This window comes from Procambarus clarkii, chromosome 40 (genome assembly GCF_040958095.1).
Source record: "Procambarus clarkii isolate CNS0578487 chromosome 40, FALCON_Pclarkii_2.0, whole genome shotgun sequence".
NCBI classification, from domain to species: domain Eukaryota; kingdom Metazoa; phylum Arthropoda; class Malacostraca; order Decapoda; family Cambaridae; genus Procambarus; species Procambarus clarkii.
Genome location: NC_091189.1, coordinates 2,601,595 through 2,621,860, shown reverse-complemented (window position 1 = coordinate 2,621,860; position 20,266 = coordinate 2,601,595). Strand labels below are relative to the sequence as shown.

Genomic DNA, 20,266 nt, shown 5'->3' with positions numbered 1-20,266 from the left:
CTGTAACTCTTAAGAATTAACCTGTAACTCTTAAGAATTAACCTGTAACTCTTAAGAATTAACCTGTAACTCTTAAGAATTAACCTGTAACTCTTAAGAATTAACCTGTAACTCTTAAGAATTAACCTGTAACTCTTAAGAATTAACCTGTAACTCTTAAGAATTAACCTGTAACTCTTAAGAATTAACCTGTAACTCTTAAGAATTAACACATAACTATTAAGAATTATCGCATAACTCTTAAGAATTAACACATAACTCTTAAGAATTAACACATAACTCTTAAGAATTATCACAAAACTCTTAAGAATGTTGGCACGCTGGGTCATCCTCGTCTCTCGCTTCAGGTGTTCTCTTGCTATGTTTCTCATTATAATTACGATGATCATGTTTTACAGGTATTTTAAATATGTTCCAGATGTTTTACATGTGTTTTACATGTATTACATATGTTCCATAGCGATTTTACCAGATAGAAATGTTATACATGTATTTTTTTAAAAAATATAGACATTTTATAAGTATTTACAGATGGTGTCATCGTATTTGACAGTAATTATTGATGGCTTACGGGTGTTTTACACATATTATGACGAGTAAACCATCATTGGCAGCCACACTATGTTGTTTTAGCTTATACAAACTTCATACACCTGGCCACTTGGCCACACCTGGTCATGGCTGTATGAATCATATGTTATCTACTAAGCTCTAGGTACGACATATGTTTATATATATATATATATATATATATATATATATATATGTCGTACCTAACAGCCAGAACGCACTTCTCAGCCTACTATTCAAGGCCCGATTTGCCTAATAAGCCAAGTTTTCATGAATTAATGTTTTTTCGTCTACCTAACCTACCTAACCTAACCTAACCTAGCTTTTTTTGGCTACCTAACCTAACCTTACCTATAAATATAGGTTAGGTTAGGTTAGGTAGGGTTGGTTAGGTTCGGTCATATATCTTCGTTAATTTTAACTCCAATAAAAAAAAATCACCTCATACATAGAGAAAAGGGTTGCTTTATCATTTCATAAGAAAAAAATTATAGTAAATATATTAATTCAGAAAAACTTGGCTTATTAGGCAAATTGGGCCTTGAATAGTAGGCTGAGAAGTGAGTTCTGGCTACTAGGTACGACATATATATATATATATATATATATATATATATATATATATATATATATATATATATATATATATATATATATATATATATATATATATATGTCGTACCTAGTAGCCAGAACGCACTTCTCAGCCTACTTTGCAAGGCCCGATTTGCCTAATAAGCCAAGTTTTCCTGAATTAATATATTTTCTCAAATTTTTTTCTTATGAAATGATAAAGCTACCCATTTCATTATGTATGAGGTCAATTTTGTTTTATTGAAGTTAAAATTAACGTAGATATATGACCGAACCTAACCAACCCTTCCTAACCTAACCTATCCTATCTTTATAGGTTAGGTTGGGTTAGGTAACCGAAAAGGGTAGGTTAGGTTAGGTTAGGTAGGTTAGGTCGTCGAAAAAACATTAATTCATGAAAACTTGGCTTATTAGGCAAATTGGGCTCTGCATAGTAGGCTGAGAAGTGCGTTCTGGCTATTAGGTACGACATATATATATATATATTTATATATATATATATATATATATATATATATATATATATATATATATATATATATATATATATATATATATATATATATACAAAGCCAGTGTTCTCAATGCTTATATTCGTCAAGCGCTTACCCACTCCGTAGCTGTACACTCCACTAACTACACCTCCCAGGGTGTGACTGTACAATACACCGCCATAAAACAATTATCTAAAAACAAAAGAGCCCTTAAAAAAAAACACAAGGGGGGGTCTATGATAACATTTTAAAAATGTATCGGGAATTAAGTCTGAGTATCCTGACAGTAGAGGCTCGCATTCCCGTCTGAAAAATACTACACACATATATCACAATAACGTGATGCATCAAATGAACAAATCCACAAGGGCCGTGATGAGGATTCGAACCTGCGTCCGGGAGCATCCCAGACGCTGCCTTAATCGACTGAGCTACGACATGGTTAAAAGAGTTCGAATCCTCGTCACGGCCCTTGTGGATTTGTTCATAAAAAATACTGTTTCATCAGCGGACAGTCCAGTTGTAACCTGTCTTCTCACCTCATCGCATTTTTAACGACCAAACATGTCAGAATTGCGGGCATTAGTGAATACGAACACACTGCAATATTGACGGTTTTTAGGACACTGGCGTTGACAGGTTGAGTTGCTTAGGGTGTCAATAGTGAAGACAGTGAACCCCCGGAGTCAACAGAGGGGGGTTCATAAGTGTCATAAAGCTACCTCTTGACACAGACGTCATATAGTTGCGCTTTATATAGTGTAGAACAGTTGTGTAAATGCAGATATTAATAACAAAAATAATATAAAATTGTGTCACGAGAGTGTTCTTACTGAGTTGGAGAAGCGAGGGAGCAAGAGAGCAAGGAAGCAAGGGAGCAAGGAAGCAAGGGAGCAAGGAAGCAAGGGAGCAGTCTCCTCCATCCTGCTCGTGGTGCTGACGTTAACACAGTTACGGGCCCACAGGACCAACGCCGCCACCTGAGCACATCCGACTCCTGTTACAAAATCTCTCGCTGGCGGGATGTGGTGCTCAAAGTTGAGGAGATAAATCGTTAAGTTCTGTGGCCCGAGAGGTGGCAAGGTGTGTGTGTGTGTGTGTGTGTGTGTGTGTGTGTGTGTGTGTGTGTGTGTGTGTGTGTGTGTGTGTGTGTGTGTGTGTGTGTGTGTGTGTACTCACCTAGTTATGCTTGCGAGGGTTGAGCTCTTTGGTCCCGCCTCTCAACCGTCAATCAACTGGTGAACAGGTTCCTGAGCCTACTTCATATCTACATTTGAAACTGTGTATGGAGTCAGCCTCCACCACATCACTGCCTAATGCATTCCATCCGTTAACTACTCTGACACTGAAAAAGTTCCTTCTAACGTCCCTGTGGTTCATGTGGGTACTCAGTTTCCACCTGTGTCCCCTTGTTCGCGTACCACCAGTGTTAAACAGTTTATCTTTATCTACCCCTGTCAATTCCTCTGAGAATTTTGTAAGTAGTGATCATGTCTTCCCCTTGCTCTTCTATCTTCTAAGTGTCGTGAGGTGCATTTCTCGCAGCCTTTCTTCGTAACTCATGCCTCTTAGTTGTGGGACTAGCCTAGTAGCATATCTCTGAACTTTTTCAAGCTTCGCCTTGTGCTTGACTAGGTACGGGCTCCATGCTGTGTGTGTGTGTGTGTAGGAGTTGTATGAGCTGGAATTACGGGCGTGGTTCTAGGGCCAGGTCTATTAAGGGAAGCTATGGGAGAATGGGCCACTTAAGGACCACTTAAGGGCCACTTAACCATATTAGCGGAAGCAAGATAACGAAGGGGGCGGCCTTGACGGAGGAGCCATATACCCCCGTCCTTTCAACCTATGGACTCGATCACTCCGTTGAAAATTCGATGCGTTACAAATGATTAAAACGCCATAATATTGACGTTTTCTATGCATCGGCCTCAACAGGTTAAAGGATTTGCTTGGGATTCGAACGTTTCTACTTGTGACACAGAGAGAGAACCGCCTCCAGGGCCACAGGCGAATATGAGCAACGGTGGCTTAGGCCTATAGCTCGTATAGCTTAGGTCTATATATATATATGGGCTGCGATATGATTACAAGTACATAGACGCGGTTTTTTGCGGAACATTCGCCGCGTGTGTTATAGGTGCTCGCACTCTTGTTGTAGGTGCTGGCACTCTTGTTGTAGGAGCCGGCACTCTTGACGTTGGTGCGTAGGTATAGGCCTGCACTCCCTCACCCGTAAAAGTGAGAGAGTAATTTAGGCCTCCAGGAAGGCCTATTGTGTTTAATAATTGCCAATCACCCCTCTCCCCCCCAAGTCATCCCAACTCGTTTCCATGGAAACTTAAGTGGCACTGCTCTCTAATTGGAGTGTAGGCCCCGAGGCATTTTGAGAACTCGGTTCTATTGGCTGTTTTTAAGCCGGGGCGGCGTTCGAGGCTCCCTCGGCCTGAGAGGAGGAGAGTGGGAATTTATTCTGTGTTGTGGAGACGAGTCGAGAAGACGGGAGAATGGTGAGTTAGGAGAATGGTAAGTCAGAATGGTAAGTTAGGAGAATGGTAAGTCAGGAAAATGGTAAGTTAGGAGAATGGTAAGTCAGAATGGTAAGTTAGGAGAATGGTAAGTTAGGAGAATGGTAAGTTAGGAGAATGGTAAGTTAGGAGAATGGTAAGTCAGGAAAATGGTAAGTTAGGAGAATGGTAAGTCAGGAGAATGGTAAGTCAGGAAAATGGTAAGTTAGGAGAATGGTAAGTCAGGAAAATGGTAAGTTAGGAGAATGGTAAGTTAGGAGAATGGTAAGTTAGGAGAATGGTAAGTCAGGAAAATGGTAAGTTAGGAGAATGGTAAGTCAGGAGAATGGTAAGTCAGGAAAATGGTAAGTTAGGAGAATGGTAAGTCAGGAAAATGGTAAGTTAGGAGAATGGTAAGTCAGGAGAATGGTAAGTCAGGAAAATGGTAAGTTAGGAGAATGGTAAGTCAGGAAAATGGTAAGTTAGGAGAATGGTAAGTTAGGAGAATGGTAAGTCAGGAGGTGGTGTTACACCTTAACTGGTAGTTAACACCTTGGGAGGTGTTACAAACTAATCCTCACCTGTTACTACAGAGTTACAAGCTAATCCTCACCTGTTACTACAGAGTTACAAGCTAATCCTCACCTGTTACTACAGCGTTACAAGCTAATCCTCACCTGTTACTACAGCGTTACAAGCTAATCCTCACCTGTTACTACAGCGTTACAAGCTAATCCTCACCTGTTACTACAGCGTTACAAGCTAATCCTCACCTGTTACAACAGCGTTACAAGCTAATCCTCACATGTTACTACAGCGTTACAAGCTAATCCTCACCTGTTACTACAGCGTTACAAGCTAATCCTCACCTGTTACTACAGCGTTACAAGCTAATCCTCACCTGTTACTACAGCGTTACAAGCTAATCCTCACCTGTTACTACAGCGTTACAAGCTAATCCTCACCTGTTACTACAGTTACAAGCTAATCCTCACCTGTTACTACAGCGTTACAAGCTAATCCTCACCTGTTACTACAGCGTTACAAACTAATCCTCACCTGTTACAACAGCGTTACAAGCTAATCCTCACCTGTTACTACAGCGTTACAAGCTAATCCTCACCTGTTACAACAGCGTTACAAGCTAATCCTCACCTGTTACAACAGCGTTACAAGCTAATCCTCACCTGTTACTACAGCGTTACAAGCTAATCCTCACCTGTTACAACAGCGTTACAAGCTAATCCTCACCTGTTACTACAGCGTTACAAGCTAATCCTCACCTGTTACTACAGCGTTACAAGCTAATCCTCACCTGTTACTACAGCGTTACAAGCTAATCCTCACCTGTTACTACAGCGTTACAAGCTATTCCTCACCTGTTCGCCAGGGACGTGTAGAGAGAGCCCTGAGGCTCCGTGTCTCAGGGCGCTGGTGTAAGGAGAGACCCACTCAGACTCCACCTGTGGACCAAACACCTTCACTTTACCATATAGCATTAGGAAATGAACACCACACGTAATAGTCAACATTGTGTATCGTGCACAAGAAATTTCTCTCCCAAGATTCCTGGGAATCTTGGGAGAAATTTTCCAAGAAATAAACCCCAGTTTTTTTTTTAAACAGGGGTAAGGGGGGAGGGGGGATATACCAGGTGTGTGTTTGGGGATCACAGGTTCGAATCCTTTTTTTTAAACAGGGGGAAGGGGGGAGGGGGGGATATACCAGGTGTGTGTTTGGGGATCACAGGTTCGAATCCTCTTCACTACTACTGAATTTCTCATTGACAACTTCGTGATAATGTGATTTTTTGGGGCATATTACTAGTATATCTGATGTATATATAATACACCTTTCAGTTGTATAAGGCTATTATTTTTTTAGGGGCAATAGAGATTCATATTGCCCAAATATCCATTTTATAGATATAATCCGCAACATAACTGGGAAATATTGAAGCCGCATGATCGAATCGAACCTGCGGCTCTGAACTCCACAGGCACGAGCAGTACCGACATGATCAGGAGTAAATCTAGTTGAGATTCTTTAAAGCTCCTCATGGTGCAGTCGGTAGTGCATATGTCTCAGTTCAGGGATGTGGGTTCGATGCCACCATCCGGCTCCAATATTTTCTCTTTATTTTGTGGATTACAACTGTAACTGGGTATTTGGGCACCTTGAAGTTCTGAGCAAAACCCAAAGTTGTATTAGGCATATAACAAGAATACCAGGCATACCCCGGTAATACCAGGCATACCCCGGTAATACCAGGCATACCCCGGTAATACCAGGCATACCCCGGTAATACCAGTCATACCCCGGTAATACCAGGCATACCCCGCCAAATCATTCAATAACCAGGTACCTATTCACTGCTGGGTGAATAAGGACGTACATGTAAATAAGGACTGGGGCCCAGTCAATCCTACCCGCCCAGGATACGAACCCAAGCCAAATCGCTCGCGAAGCCCAGGGCGAGTGTCTTACCACTGCGCCACGGGAACTGCCATATTGGTTCTTAAAACTAATGCAGAACTACTCATCTGTGTTAATGACATGAGGTTTGAATAAACTAGAGAACTCGCATGCTCAAATACCATTTTAAAGGTCACAAAGCAAATGAACACTAGGGAACTATATACTTTTAAATTGTATATTATACGAATTTTAGTCCTCAATGGCGCCTACAAGTTCTCGGAAATTGAGAGGTTCATTAAATTATGGAGCCACTTGTGAAGCTATGACTCCATCATGTTGCCTCGCTTAATGCTGACGACGGAGTTTTAGCGAGCCGGTAAATATGGACGGTGTTTATGGTGGTGGGTAGTTGTGGTGGTGGTTGTTGGTTGGTGGTAGTGGTGGTGGTGGGTAGTGGTGGTGGTGGTGGTGGTGGGTAGTGGTGGTGGTGGGGGTGGTGGTGGGTAGTGGTGGTGGTGGGGGTGGTGGTGGGTAGTGGTGGTGGTGGTGGTGGTGGTGGTGGGTAGTGGTGGTGATGGTGGTAAGTAGTGGTGGTGATGGTGGTGGTGGTGAGTAGTGGTGGTAGTGGTGGGTAGTGGTGGTGGTGGTGAATAGTGGTGGTAGTGGGTAGTGGTGGTGGTGGTGGTGGTGGGTAGTGATGGTGGTAGTGGTAGTGGTGGTGGTGATGGTGGGGAGTGGTGATGGTGGGGAGTGGTGATGGTGAGTAGTGGTGGTGGTGGTAGGTAGTGATAGTAGTGGTGGTAGTAGTGGTGGGTGGTAGTACTCACCTAACAGTGTTTACAAGAAGTGAAGTCTAGCTCTTCATGCCCCGCCTGCTACCCTTGCTGGTGCACGTGTTGCATTGCAATTGAACTATTTTGACGTTGAACTTCCTTGTCGAAGTTGAACAGTATTGCTTGCCTGACTAGGGGGAAGTGAAGTCTAGCTCCCTGTGCCCAGCCTACTACCATTGTTTACGTAATAACTTAACTACTAAAGATTTTCAAAACATTAGTCGAATCAGGGCTTGAAGTTAGGGATGGAGGAGGCTTTCACAAGTTCTTCTTTGAGCGCCCTCGAGCCAAAACCCCATTGATATATACAACCTTCACTAACGCTAATACCACCACCTCTACCTCTACCACAACCACCACCTCCACCACAACCACCACCAGCACCAGCACCAGCTTCACCACCAATATCTGTGCTGCACAAATCAGCCACAGCGCCAGTAAGGTGTCGCCTCACTTCACGGTATTATTAGAATATATACCATAAAATATAACCTGGTTTGGGTCAATTTATAGAGAATATAATTACCCCGCAAATTACGTGAGGGGATTTGAGACGATTATTGAACTGGTTGACTGGAACGACAGAGTAATGATAATTGGACAATCCCCAACCATTATGAAAACAGAATTGTGTAGTGTTCACGTGCTTTATATAATCATCATGATGAATAATGATTCAAGATTTAATAATGAATTACCTTGAAGCCAGTAAGATTTAATTAATGATTTACCTCCGGCTCCTGGATTTATTATTTGACTTGTTCATGAGACATTTCTCTGGCCTCGACGACCCCCACCTGCTGGCTTACACATTACAAAGTCTCGAAGCTGTATTATATAAAGTACAAAATGCCTGCCACAGTGCAGGTCCTGTATGGCGTGAAGATTGCTTGTATACCTCAGTGGGCTTCGCATGGGAGAGATGAACGACAATGATTTTGGGCCCATACGCCATTCTGCGTGGGTGGTGTTTATGTCAGTGGGGTTTTGACCGCGGTGAGTTTTGACCGCGGTGAGTTTTGACCGCGATGAGTTTTGACCGCGGTGAGTTTTGACCGCGGTGAGTTTTGACCGCGGTGAGTTTTGACCGCGGTGAGTTTTGACCGCGGTGAGTTTTGACCGCGGTGAGTTTTGACCGCGGTGAGTTTTGACCGCGGTGAGTTTTGACCGCGGTGAGTTTTGACCGCGGGTGATAATACCGGTCACCACCACCAGTGTTGGACACGCAAGAGGGGTGAAGAAATGTAAGGAATTACTCGAGGGCGCTCAAAGAAGAACTTGTGGAAGTCACCTCCGTCCTTAACTTTAAGGCCAGATTCGACGTTTTGGAAATCTTAGTAGTTAGTGGTGATGGTGCTGTTGGTGGTGGGAGTGGGGGTGGGTGTGGTGGCGGTGGTGGGTGTGGCGGGTGTGGTGGAGGTGCGGCAAGGGCGTGTGGGCGTGGCAGGAAGACACTTACCAGTGATTTACGATAAACCCGTTGAGGTTCGTGACCAAAATAATCGGGACGGTAGGTATTAGTCGGGCCAGATGCCGCCCCGGGCCCCCTCGAGGCCAGCTGCCGCCCCGGGCCCCCTCGAGGCCAGCTGCCGCCCCGGGCCCCCTCGAGGCCAGCTGCCGCCCCGGGGCTCCCTCGAGGCCAGCTGCCGCCCCGGGCCCCCTCGAGGCCAGCTGCCGCCCCGGGGCCCCCTCGAGGCCAGCTGCCGCCCCGGGGCTCCCTCGAGGCCAGCTGCCGCCCCGGGCCCCCTCGAGGCCAGCTGCCGCCCCGGGGCCCCCTCGAGGCCAGCTGCCGCCCCGGGGCTCCCTCGAGGCCAGCTGCCGCCCCGGGCCCCCTCGAGGCCAGATGCCGCCCCGGGCCCCCTCGAGGCCAGATGCCGCCCCGGGCCCCCTCGAGGCCAGATACCGCCCCGGGCCCCCTCGAGGCCAGATACCGCCCCGGGCCCCCTCGAGGCCAGATGCCGCCCCGGGCCCCCTCGAGGCCAGATACCGCCCCGGGCCCCCTTGAGGCCAGATGCCGCCCCGGGCCCCCTCGAGGCCAGATACCGCCCCGGGCCCCCTCGAGGCCAAATACCGCCCCGGGCCCCCTAGAGCCCAGATGCCGCCCCGGGCCCCCTCGAGGCCAGATGCCGCCCCGGGCCCCCCCGAGGCCAGATACCGCCCCGGGCCCAACTGATGAAGCTGTCATCTGTTATGTCCAGACATTTGTATTGTTGCAAATACACAAACTCGATTGCAAGCTCTACTTAATTCACTTGCTGTTAAAAGCATTGAATGCGGTCTTATCTCCATAACAAAACCCAGAGCTCTTCAACCAGTCAAATGAACAAATGTTCCTCTAACTTTTAAAGTGAACAGCCAAAACAGTGAAACATATAGGGACAGCACAAATACCTTGGAGCAGGTACCAACAGTGATACTGTAAACGACCTACATCATAAACGTAAGACTCAAACCACTGAAAACAGTTACCGGTAAGACTTCTGGTATCACTACAGGATAAGAGATGAGTCGTTGAGCTGTAAGTCTCGTCATAGACACACACTCAGACCTCGACAAAGCACTCAGGGGAGTGTGAAAGACTTGGTGTAAATTCCTTACACCACTATCACATATACGCAAGTGTGTGGGGTGGTAACCTGTGTTACTATGTCTGTGAGAACACATTACCATTACTTTATCAATGTTACATTTCCTGGACTATTTTATCTCATGTTTATTACATCTCTAGTTGATTATAATTAATATTTAGTTCATTATCATATATTATCAAATTAGAATACATATATATAAATATATTTATATATATATATAAATATATATATAATCAATGAAGCTCAACCCCCGCAATCACAACTAGGTGAGTACACACAAACACAACTTCAAGGGAATTGACAGGGTGGACAAAGACAAACTCTTTAGCACGGGTGGAACACGAACAAGGGGACACAGGTGGAAACTGAGTACCCAAATGAGCCACAGAGACATTAAAAAGAATTTGTTTAGTGTCAGAGTAGTTAACAAATGGAATGCAATAAGCAGTGATGTGGTGGAGGCTGACTCTATACACAGTTTCAAATGTAGATATAATAGAGCCCAGTAGGCTCAGGAACCTGTGCATCAGTTAATTGATAGTTGAGAGGCGGGACCAATGAGCCAAAGCTCAACCTCCTGCACTCACAACTAGGTGAGTATATACACACACGTGCCTGCGTAATAACATAGACTGTGACTGGGAGGTTCGACTCATAAACATGTGGGACTGATCCATATCTCATGTTCACATGTGACAGGTGAAGGACACTGGATGATCCATCACTGCCTCTTTAATAACCAGCTCAGGGTACTTGGTGCCACGCAGGTCTACTATATATATACATACCCTCACCCCGGCACTGCGGGGCATCACGTCAATAACATTGACAGACGAGAGCGCTAAGATTAAGAATATTAGAATCCATAATGAAAGCACAATAGTCTGATATACTAATGAGAAAGGCGCGAGTTTAAGGGTGACCAAAGACGCGAGTTAGAGTCCACCGCCATACTCCAAAGTTTTTTTTTCAGTATAGAAATAATTTATCTCAACCAACTTTCTCAAGTGAGAGAAACTATAGTAACGTCGATCTCGCAGGCGATGAGTCACAATAACGTGGATAAAGTAAGTTGACCAGACCACACACTAGAAGGTGAAGGGACGACGACGTTTCGGTCCGTCCTGGACCATTCTCAAGTCGATTGTGAATGGTCAAATCGACTTGAGAATGGTCCAGGACGGACCGAAACGTCGTCGTCCCCTCACTTTCTAGTGTGTGGTCTGGTCAACGTCGATCTCCGTGGCCATCCTGTTCTCCTGCTTCCAGCTGGCCCCATGACCTAGGTAACCCACACGGCTCCTACACGTATTATTCAACCCAGATTTACTAACATTGACCAAATGCTAAACCATCTCTGAGTTCAATTAACTCTACAATTAAGTGACTCAACTGATAACGTTCGAACTTCCCTCGAGAAAAGAACTTTGCTCACTTCCTGTACTCAAATCGCATGACTCTAAACATGAACTCGTCATCTAAGCAAAATGTGTCTACGTCCATAACGGGCTCACCATAGCCCGTGCTACTTGGAACTTTTTATTCCAGGTAGCGAATCTTCAACAACAACAAGCAAAATGTCATCAACTTCCCAACTTGTAAGTCAATTTTTGACCATGAAATCTACTTAAGCCAGAATTAGACTTACTGCTTAGACAGGAGGAAGTCTCTATAATTCATTCTCCACATCTTGATTATACAAATAATTATCAATAGAACTAAAACAACCGACATATAGGACTATACTATATATATAGGACTATATATATATATATATATATATATATATATATATATATATATATATATATATATATATATATATATATATATATAACTGAAAACTCACACCCCAGAAGTGACTCGAACCCATACTCCCACAACTGGTATGTACAGGGACGCCTTAATCCGCTTGACCATCACGACCGGACATAAGGAAGTGATAGCCGAGGCTATATGAACCACTTCCCCGCCGGCACTCGGATGGTAATCTTGGGCATAGCATTTTATCAAATCACCTCATTCTTTGGGGCACACGTGAGGAACACAAATGCAAACAAGCCTGAATGGTCCCCAGGACTATATACAACTGAAAACTCACACCCCAGAAGTGACTCGAACCCATACTCCCACAACTGGTATGTACAGGGACGCCTTAATCCGCTTGACCATCACGACCGGACATAAGGAAGTGATAGCCGAGGCTATATGAACCACTTCCCCGCCGGCACTCGGATGGTAATCTTGGGCATAGCATTTTATCAAATCACCTCATTCTTTGGGGCACACGTGAGGAACACAAATGCAAACAAGCCTGAATGGTCCCCAGGACTATATACAACTGAAAACTCACACCCCAGAAGTGACTCGAACCCATACTCCCACAACTGGTATGTACAGGGACGCCTTAATCCGCTTGACCATCACGACCGGACATAAGGAAGTGATAGCCGAGGCTATATGAACCACTTCCCCGCCGGCACTCGGATGGTAATCTTGGGCATAGCATTTTATCAAATCACCTCATTCTTTGGGGCACACGTGAGGAACACAAATGCAAACAAGCCTGAATGGTCCCCAGGACTATATACAACTGAAAACTCACACCCCAGAAGTGACTCGAACCCATACTCCCACAACTGGTATGTACAGGGACGCCTTAATCCGCTTGACCATCACGACCGGACATAAGGAAGTGATAGCCGAGGCTATATGAACCACTTCCCCGCCGGCACTCGGATGGTAATCTTGGGCATAGCATTTTATCAAATCACCTCATTCTTTGGGGCACACGTGAGGAACACAAATGCAAACAAGCCTGAATGGTCCCCAGGACTATATACAACTGAAAACTCACACCCCAGAAGTGACTCGAACCCATACTCCCACAACTGGTATGTACAGGGACGCCTTAATCCGCTTGACCATCACGACCGGACATAAGGAAGTGATAGCCGAGGCTATATGAACCACTTCCCCGCCGGCACTCGGATGGTAATCTTGGGCATAGCATTTTATCAAATCACCTCATTCTTTGGGGCACACGTGAGGAACACAAATGCAAACAAGCCTGAATGGTCCCCAGGACTATATACAACTGAAAACTCACACCCCAGAAGTGACTCGAACCCATACTCCCACAACTGGTATGTACAGGGACGCCTTAATCCGCTTGACCATCACGACCGGACATAAGGAAGTGATAGCCGAGGCTATATGAACCACTTCCCCGCCGGCACTCGGATGGTAATCTTGGGCATAGCATTTTATCAAATCACCTCATTCTTTGGGGCACACGTGAGGAACACAAATGCAAACAAGCCTGAATGGTCCCCAGGACTATATACAACTGAAAACTCACACCCCAGAAGTGACTCGAACCCATACTCCCACAACTGGTATGTACAGGGACGCCTTAATCCGCTTGACCATCACGACCGGACATAAGGAAGTGATAGCCGAGGCTATATGAACCACTTCCCCGCCGGCACTCGGATGGTAATCTTGGGCATAGCATTTTATCAAATCACCTCATTCTTTGGGGCACACGTGAGGAACACAAATGCAAACAAGCCTGAATGGTCCCCAGGACTATATACAACTGAAAACTCACACCCCAGAAGTGACTCGAACCCATACTCCCACAACTGGTATGTACAGGGACGCCTTAATCCGCTTGACCATCACGACCGGACATAAGGAAGTGATAGCCGAGGCTATATGAACCACTTCCCCGCCGGCACTCGGATGGTAATCTTGGGCATAGCATTTTATCAAATCACCTCATTCTTTGGGGCACACGTGAGGAACACAAATGCAAACAAGCCTGAATGGTCCCCAGGACTATATACAACTGAAAACTCACACCCCAGAAGTGACTCGAACCCATACTCCCACAACTGGTATGTACAGGGACGCCTTAATCCGCTTGACCATCACGACCGGACATAAGGAAGTGATAGCCGAGGCTATATGAACCACTTCCCCGCCGGCACTCGGATGGTAATCTTGGGCATAGCATTTTATCAAATCACCTCATTCTTTGGGGCACACGTGAGGAACACAAATGCAAACAAGCCTGAATGGTCCCCAGGACTATATACAACTGAAAACTCACACCCCAGAAGTGACTCGAACCCATACTCCCACAACTGGTATGTACAGGGACGCCTTAATCCGCTTGACCATCACGACCGGACATAAGGAAGTGATAGCCGAGGCTATATGAACCACTTCCCCGCCGGCACTCGGATGGTAATCTTGGGCATAGCATTTTATCAAATCACCTCATTCTTTGGGGCACACGTGAGGAACACAAATGCAAACAAGCCTGAATGGTCCCCAGGACTATATACAACTGAAAACTCACACCCCAGAAGTGACTCGAACCCATACTCCCACAACTGGTATGTACAGGGACGCCTTAATCCGCTTGACCATCACGACCGGACATAAGGAAGTGATAGCCGAGGCTATATGAACCACTTCCCCGCCGGCACTCGGATGGTAATCTTGGGCATAGCATTTTATCAAATCACCTCATTCTTTGGGGCACACGTGAGGAACACAAATGCAAACAAGCCTGAATGGTCCCCAGGACTATATACAACTGAAAACTCACACCCCAGAAGTGACTCGAACCCATACTCCCACAACTGGTATGTACAGGGACGCCTTAATCCGCTTGACCATCACGACCGGACATAAGGAAGTGATAGCCGAGGCTATATGAACCACTTCCCCGCCGGCACTCGGATGGTAATCTTGGGCATAGCATTTTATCAAATCACCTCATTCTTTGGGGCACACGTGAGGAACACAAATGCAAACAAGCCTGAATGGTCCCCAGGACTATATACAACTGAAAACTCACACCCCAGAAGTGACTCGAACCCATACTCCCACAACTGGTATGTACAGGGACGCCTTAATCCGCTTGACCATCACGACCGGACATAAGGAAGTGATAGCCGAGGCTATATGAACCACTTCCCCGCCGGCACTCGGATGGTAATCTTGGGCATAGCATTTTATCAAATCACCTCATTCTTTGGGGCACACGTGAGGAACACAAATGCAAACAAGCCTGAATGGTCCCCAGGACTATATACAACTGAAAACTCACACCCCAGAAATGACTCGAACCCATACTCCCACAACTGGTATGTACAGGGACGCCTTAATCCGCTTGACCATCACGACCGGACATAAGGAAGTGATAGCCGAGGCTATATGAACCACTTCCCCGCCGGCACTCGGATGGTAATCTTGGGCATAGCATTTTATCAAATCACCTCATTCTTTGGGGCACACGTGAGGAACACAAATGCAAACAAGCCTGAATGGTCCCCAGGACTATATACAACTGAAAACTCACACCCCAGAAGTGACTCGAACCCATACTCCCACAACTGGTATGTACAGGGACGCCTTAATCCGCTTGACCATCACGACCGGACATAAGGAAGTGATAGCCGAGGCTATATGAACCACTTCCCCGCCGGCACTCGGATGGTAATCTTGGGCATAGCATTTTATCAAATCACCTCATTCTTTGGGGCACACGTGAGGAACACAAATGCAAACAAGCCTGAATGGTCCCCAAGACTATATACAACTGAAAACTCACACCCCAGAAGTGACTCGAACCCATACTCCCACAACTGGTATGTACAGGGACGCCTTAATCCGCTTGACCATCACGACCGGACATAAGGAAGTGATAGCCGAGGCTATATGAACCACTTCCCCGCCGGCACTCGGATGGTAATCTTGGGCATAGCATTTTATCAAATCACCTCATTCTTTGGGGCACACGTGAGGAACACAAATGCAAACAAGCCTGAATGGTCCCCAGGACTATATACAACTGAAAACTCACACCCCAGAAGTGACTCGAACCCATACTCCCACAACTGGTATGTACAGGGACGCCTTAATCCGCTTGACCATCACGACCGGACATAAGGAAGTGATAGCCGAGGCTATATGAACCACTTCCCCGCCGGCACTCGGATGGTAATCTTGGGCATAGCATTTTATCAAATCACCTCATTCTTTGGGGCACACGTGAGGAACACAAATGCAAACAAGCCTGAATGGTCCCCAGGACTATATACAACTGAAAACTCACACCCCAGAAGTGACTCGAACCCATACTCCCACAACTGGTATGTACAGGGACGCCTTAATCCGCTTGACCATCACGACCGGACATAAGGAAGTGATAGCCGAGGCTATATGAACCACTTCCCCGCCGGCACTCGGATGGTAATCTTGGGCATAGCATTTTATCAAATCACCTCATTCTTTGGGGCACACGTGAGGAACACAAATGCAAACAAGCCTGAATGGTCCCCAGGACTATATACAACTGAAAACTCACACCCCAGAAGTGACTCGAACCCATACTCCCACAACTGGTATGTACAGGGACGCCTTAATCCGCTTGACCATCACGACCGGACATAAGGAAGTGATAGCCGAGGCTATATGAACCACTTCCCCGCCGGCACTCGGATGGTAATCTTGGGCATAGCATTTTATCAAATCACCTCATTCTTTGGGGCACACGTGAGGAACACAAATGCAAACAAGCCTGAATGGTCCCCAGGACTATATACAACTGAAAACTCACACCCCAGAAGTGACTCGAACCCATACTCCCACAACTGGTATGTACAGGGACGCCTTAATCCGCTTGACCATCACGACCGGACATAAGGAAGTGATAGCCGAGGCTATATGAACCACTTCCCCGCCGGCACTCGGATGGTAATCTTGGGCATAGCATTTTATCAAATCACCTCATTCTTTGGGGCACACGTGAGGAACACAAATGCAAACAAGCCTGAATGGTCCCCAGGACTATATACAACTGAAAACTCACACCCCAGAAGTGACTCGAACCCATACTCCCACAACTGGTATGTACAGGGACGCCTTAATCCGCTTGACCATCACGACCGGACATAAGGAAGTGATAGCCGAGGCTATATGAACCACTTCCCCGCCGGCACTCGGATGGTAATCTTGGGCATAGCATTTTATCAAATCACCTCATTCTTTGGGGCACACGTGAGGAACACAAATGCAAACAAGCCTGAATGGTCCCCAGGACTATATACAACTGAAAACTCACACCCCAGAAGTGACTCGAACCCATACTCCCACAACTGGTATGTACAGGGACGCCTTAATCCGCTTGACCATCACGACCGGACATAAGGAAGTGATAGCCGAGGCTATATGAACCACTTCCCCGCCGGCACTCGGATGGTAATCTTGGGCATAGCATTTTATCAAATCACCTCATTCTTTGGGGCACACGTGAGGAACACAAATGCAAACAAGCCTGAATGGTCCCCAAGACTATATACAACTGAAAACTCACACCCCAGAAGTGACTCGAACCCATACTCCCACAACTGGTATGTACAGGGACGCCTTAATCCGCTTGACCATCACGACCGGACATAAGGAAGTGATAGCCGAGGCTATATGAACCACTTCCCCGCCGGCACTCGGATGGTAATCTTGGGCATAGCATTTTATCAAATCACCTCATTCTTTGGGGCACACGTGAGGAACACAAATGCAAACAAGCCTGAATGGTCCCCAGGACTATATACAACTGAAAACTCACACCCCAGAAGTGACTCGAACCCATACTCCCACAACTGGTATGTACAGGGACGCCTTAATCCGCTTGACCATCACGACCGGACATAAGGAAGTGATAGCCGAGGCTATATGAACCACTTCCCCGCCGGCACTCGGATGGTAATCTTGGGCATAGCATTTTATCAAATCACCTCATTCTTTGGGGCACACGTGAGGAACACAAATGCAAACAAGCCTGAATGGTCCCCAGGACTATATACAACTGAAAACTCACACCCCAGAAGTGACTCGAACCCATACTCCCACAACTGGTATGTACAGGGACGCCTTAATCCGCTTGACCATCACGACCGGACATAAGGAAGTGATAGCCGAGGCTATATGAACCACTTCCCCGCCGGCACTCGGATGGTAATCTTGGGCATAGCATTTTATCAAATCACCTCATTCTTTGGGGCACACGTGAGGAACACAAATGCAAACAAGCCTGAATGGTCCCCAGGACTATATACAACTGAAAACTCACACCCCAGAAGTGACTCGAACCCATACTCCCACAACTGGTATGTACAGGGACGCCTTAATCCGCTTGACCATCACGACCGGACATAAGGAAGTGATAGCCGAGGCTATATGAACCACTTCCCCGCCGGCACTCGGATGGTAATCTTGGGCATAGCATTTTATCAAATCACCTCATTCTTTGGGGCACACGTGAGGAACACAAATGCAAACAAGCCTGAATGGTCCCCAGGACTATATACAACTGAAAACTCACACCCCAGAAGTGACTCGAACCCATACTCCCACAACTGGTATGTACAGGGACGCCTTAATCCGCTTGACCATCACGACCGGACATAAGGAAGTGATAGCCGAGGCTATATGAACCACTTCCCCGCCGGCACTCGGATGGTAATCTTGGGCATAGCATTTTATCAAATCACCTCATTCTTTGGGGCACACGTGAGGAACACAAATGCAAACAAGCCTGAATGGTCCCCAGGACTATATACAACTGAAAACTCACACCCCAGAAGTGACTCGAACCCATACTCCCACAACTGGTATGTACAGGGACGCCTTAATCCGCTTGACCATCACGACCGGACATTGCATTTGTGTTCCTCACGTGTGCCCCAAAGAATGAGGTGATTTGATAAAATGCTATGCCCAAGATTACCATCCGAGTGCCGGCGGGGAAGTGGTTCATATAGCCTCGGCTATCACTTCCTTATGTCCGGTCGTGATGGTCAAGCGGATTAAGGCGTCCCTGTACATACCAGTTGTGGGAGTATGGGTTCGAGTCACTTCTGGGGTGTGAGTTTTCAGTTGTATATAGTCCTGGGGACCATTCAGGCTTGTTTGCATTTGTGTTCCTCACGTGTGCCCCAAAGAATGAGGTGATTTGATAAAATGCTATGCCCAAGATTACCATCCGAGTGCCGGCGGGGAAGTGGTTCATATAGCCTCGGCTATCACTTCCTTATGTCCGGTCGTGATGGTCAAGCGGATTAAGGCGTCCCTGTACATACCAGTTGTGGGAGTATGGGTTCGAGTCACTTCTGGGGTGTGAGTTTTCAGTTGTATATAGTCCTGGGGACCATTCAGGCTTGTTTGCATTTGTGTTCCTCACGTGTGCCCCAAAGAATGAGGTGATTTGATAAAATGCTATGCCCAAGATTACCATCCGAGTGCCGGCGGGGAAGTGGTTCATATAGCCTCGGCTATCACTTCCTTATGTCCGGTCGTGATGGTCAAGCGGATTAAGGCGTCCCTGTACATACCAGTTGTGGGAGTATGGGTTCGAGTCACTTCTGGGGTGTGAGTTTTCAGTTGTATATAGTCTTGGGGACCATTCAGGCTTGTTTGCATTTGTGTTCCTCACGTGTGCCCCAAAGAATGAGGTGATTTGATAAAATGCTATGCCCAAGATTACCATCCGAGTGCCGGCGGGGAAGTGGTTCATATAGCCTCGGCTATCACTTCCTTATGTCCGGTCGTGATGGTCAAGCGGATTAAGGCGTCCCTGTACATACCAGTTGTGGGAGTATGGGTTCGAGTCACTTCTGGGGTGTGAGTTTTCAGTTGTATATAGTCCTGGGGACCATTCAGGCTTGTTTGCATTTGTGTTCCTCACGTGTGCCCCAAAGAATGAGGTGATTTGATAAAATGCTATGCCCAAGATTACCATCCGAGTGCCGGCGGGGAAGTGGTTCATATAGCCTCGGCTATCACTTCCTTATGTCCGGTCGTGATGGTCAAGCGGATTAAGGCGTCCCTGTACATACCAGTTGTGGGAGTATGGATTCGAGTCACTTCTGGGGTGTGAGTTTTCAGTTGTATATAGTCCTGGGGACCATTCAGGCTTGTTTGCATTTGTGTTCCTCACGTGTGCCCCAAAGAATGAGGTGATTTGATAAAATGCTATGCCCAAGATTACCATCCGAGTGCCGGCGGGGAAGTGGTTCATATAGCCTCGGCTATCACTTCCTTATGTCCGGTCGTGATGGTCAAGCGGATTAAGGCGTCCCTGTACATACCAGTTGTGGGAGTATGGGTTCGAGTCACTTCTGGGGTGTGAGTTTTCAGTTGTATATAGTCCTGGGGACCATTCAGGCTTGTTTGCATTTGTGTTC

At 46.4% G+C, this 20,266-nt stretch overlaps 1 protein-coding gene and 1 long non-coding RNA gene across 2 annotated transcripts in view; one reads left to right on the top strand and one right to left on the bottom strand.

Annotated features, from left to right (window-relative positions):
• Positions 1-5,628, bottom strand: part of LOC138372912 (uncharacterized) — a 124,191-nt gene extending 118,563 nt beyond the window's left edge. The window contains exon 1 of the long non-coding RNA XR_011230970.1: positions 5,542-5,628. This is a non-coding gene — a long non-coding RNA (uncharacterized lncRNA). The remainder of the gene's footprint in view (positions 1-5,541) is intronic.
• A 3,315-nt stretch (positions 5,629-8,943) lies between these two features.
• Positions 8,944-9,501, top strand: LOC138372974 (homeobox protein ESX1-like). Its single transcript, XM_069339011.1, has one exon. The coding sequence runs from the start codon at positions 8,944-8,946 to the stop codon at positions 9,499-9,501; it is 558 nt and encodes a 185-aa protein (XP_069195112.1).
• Positions 9,502-20,266: the final 10,765 nt, after the last annotated feature.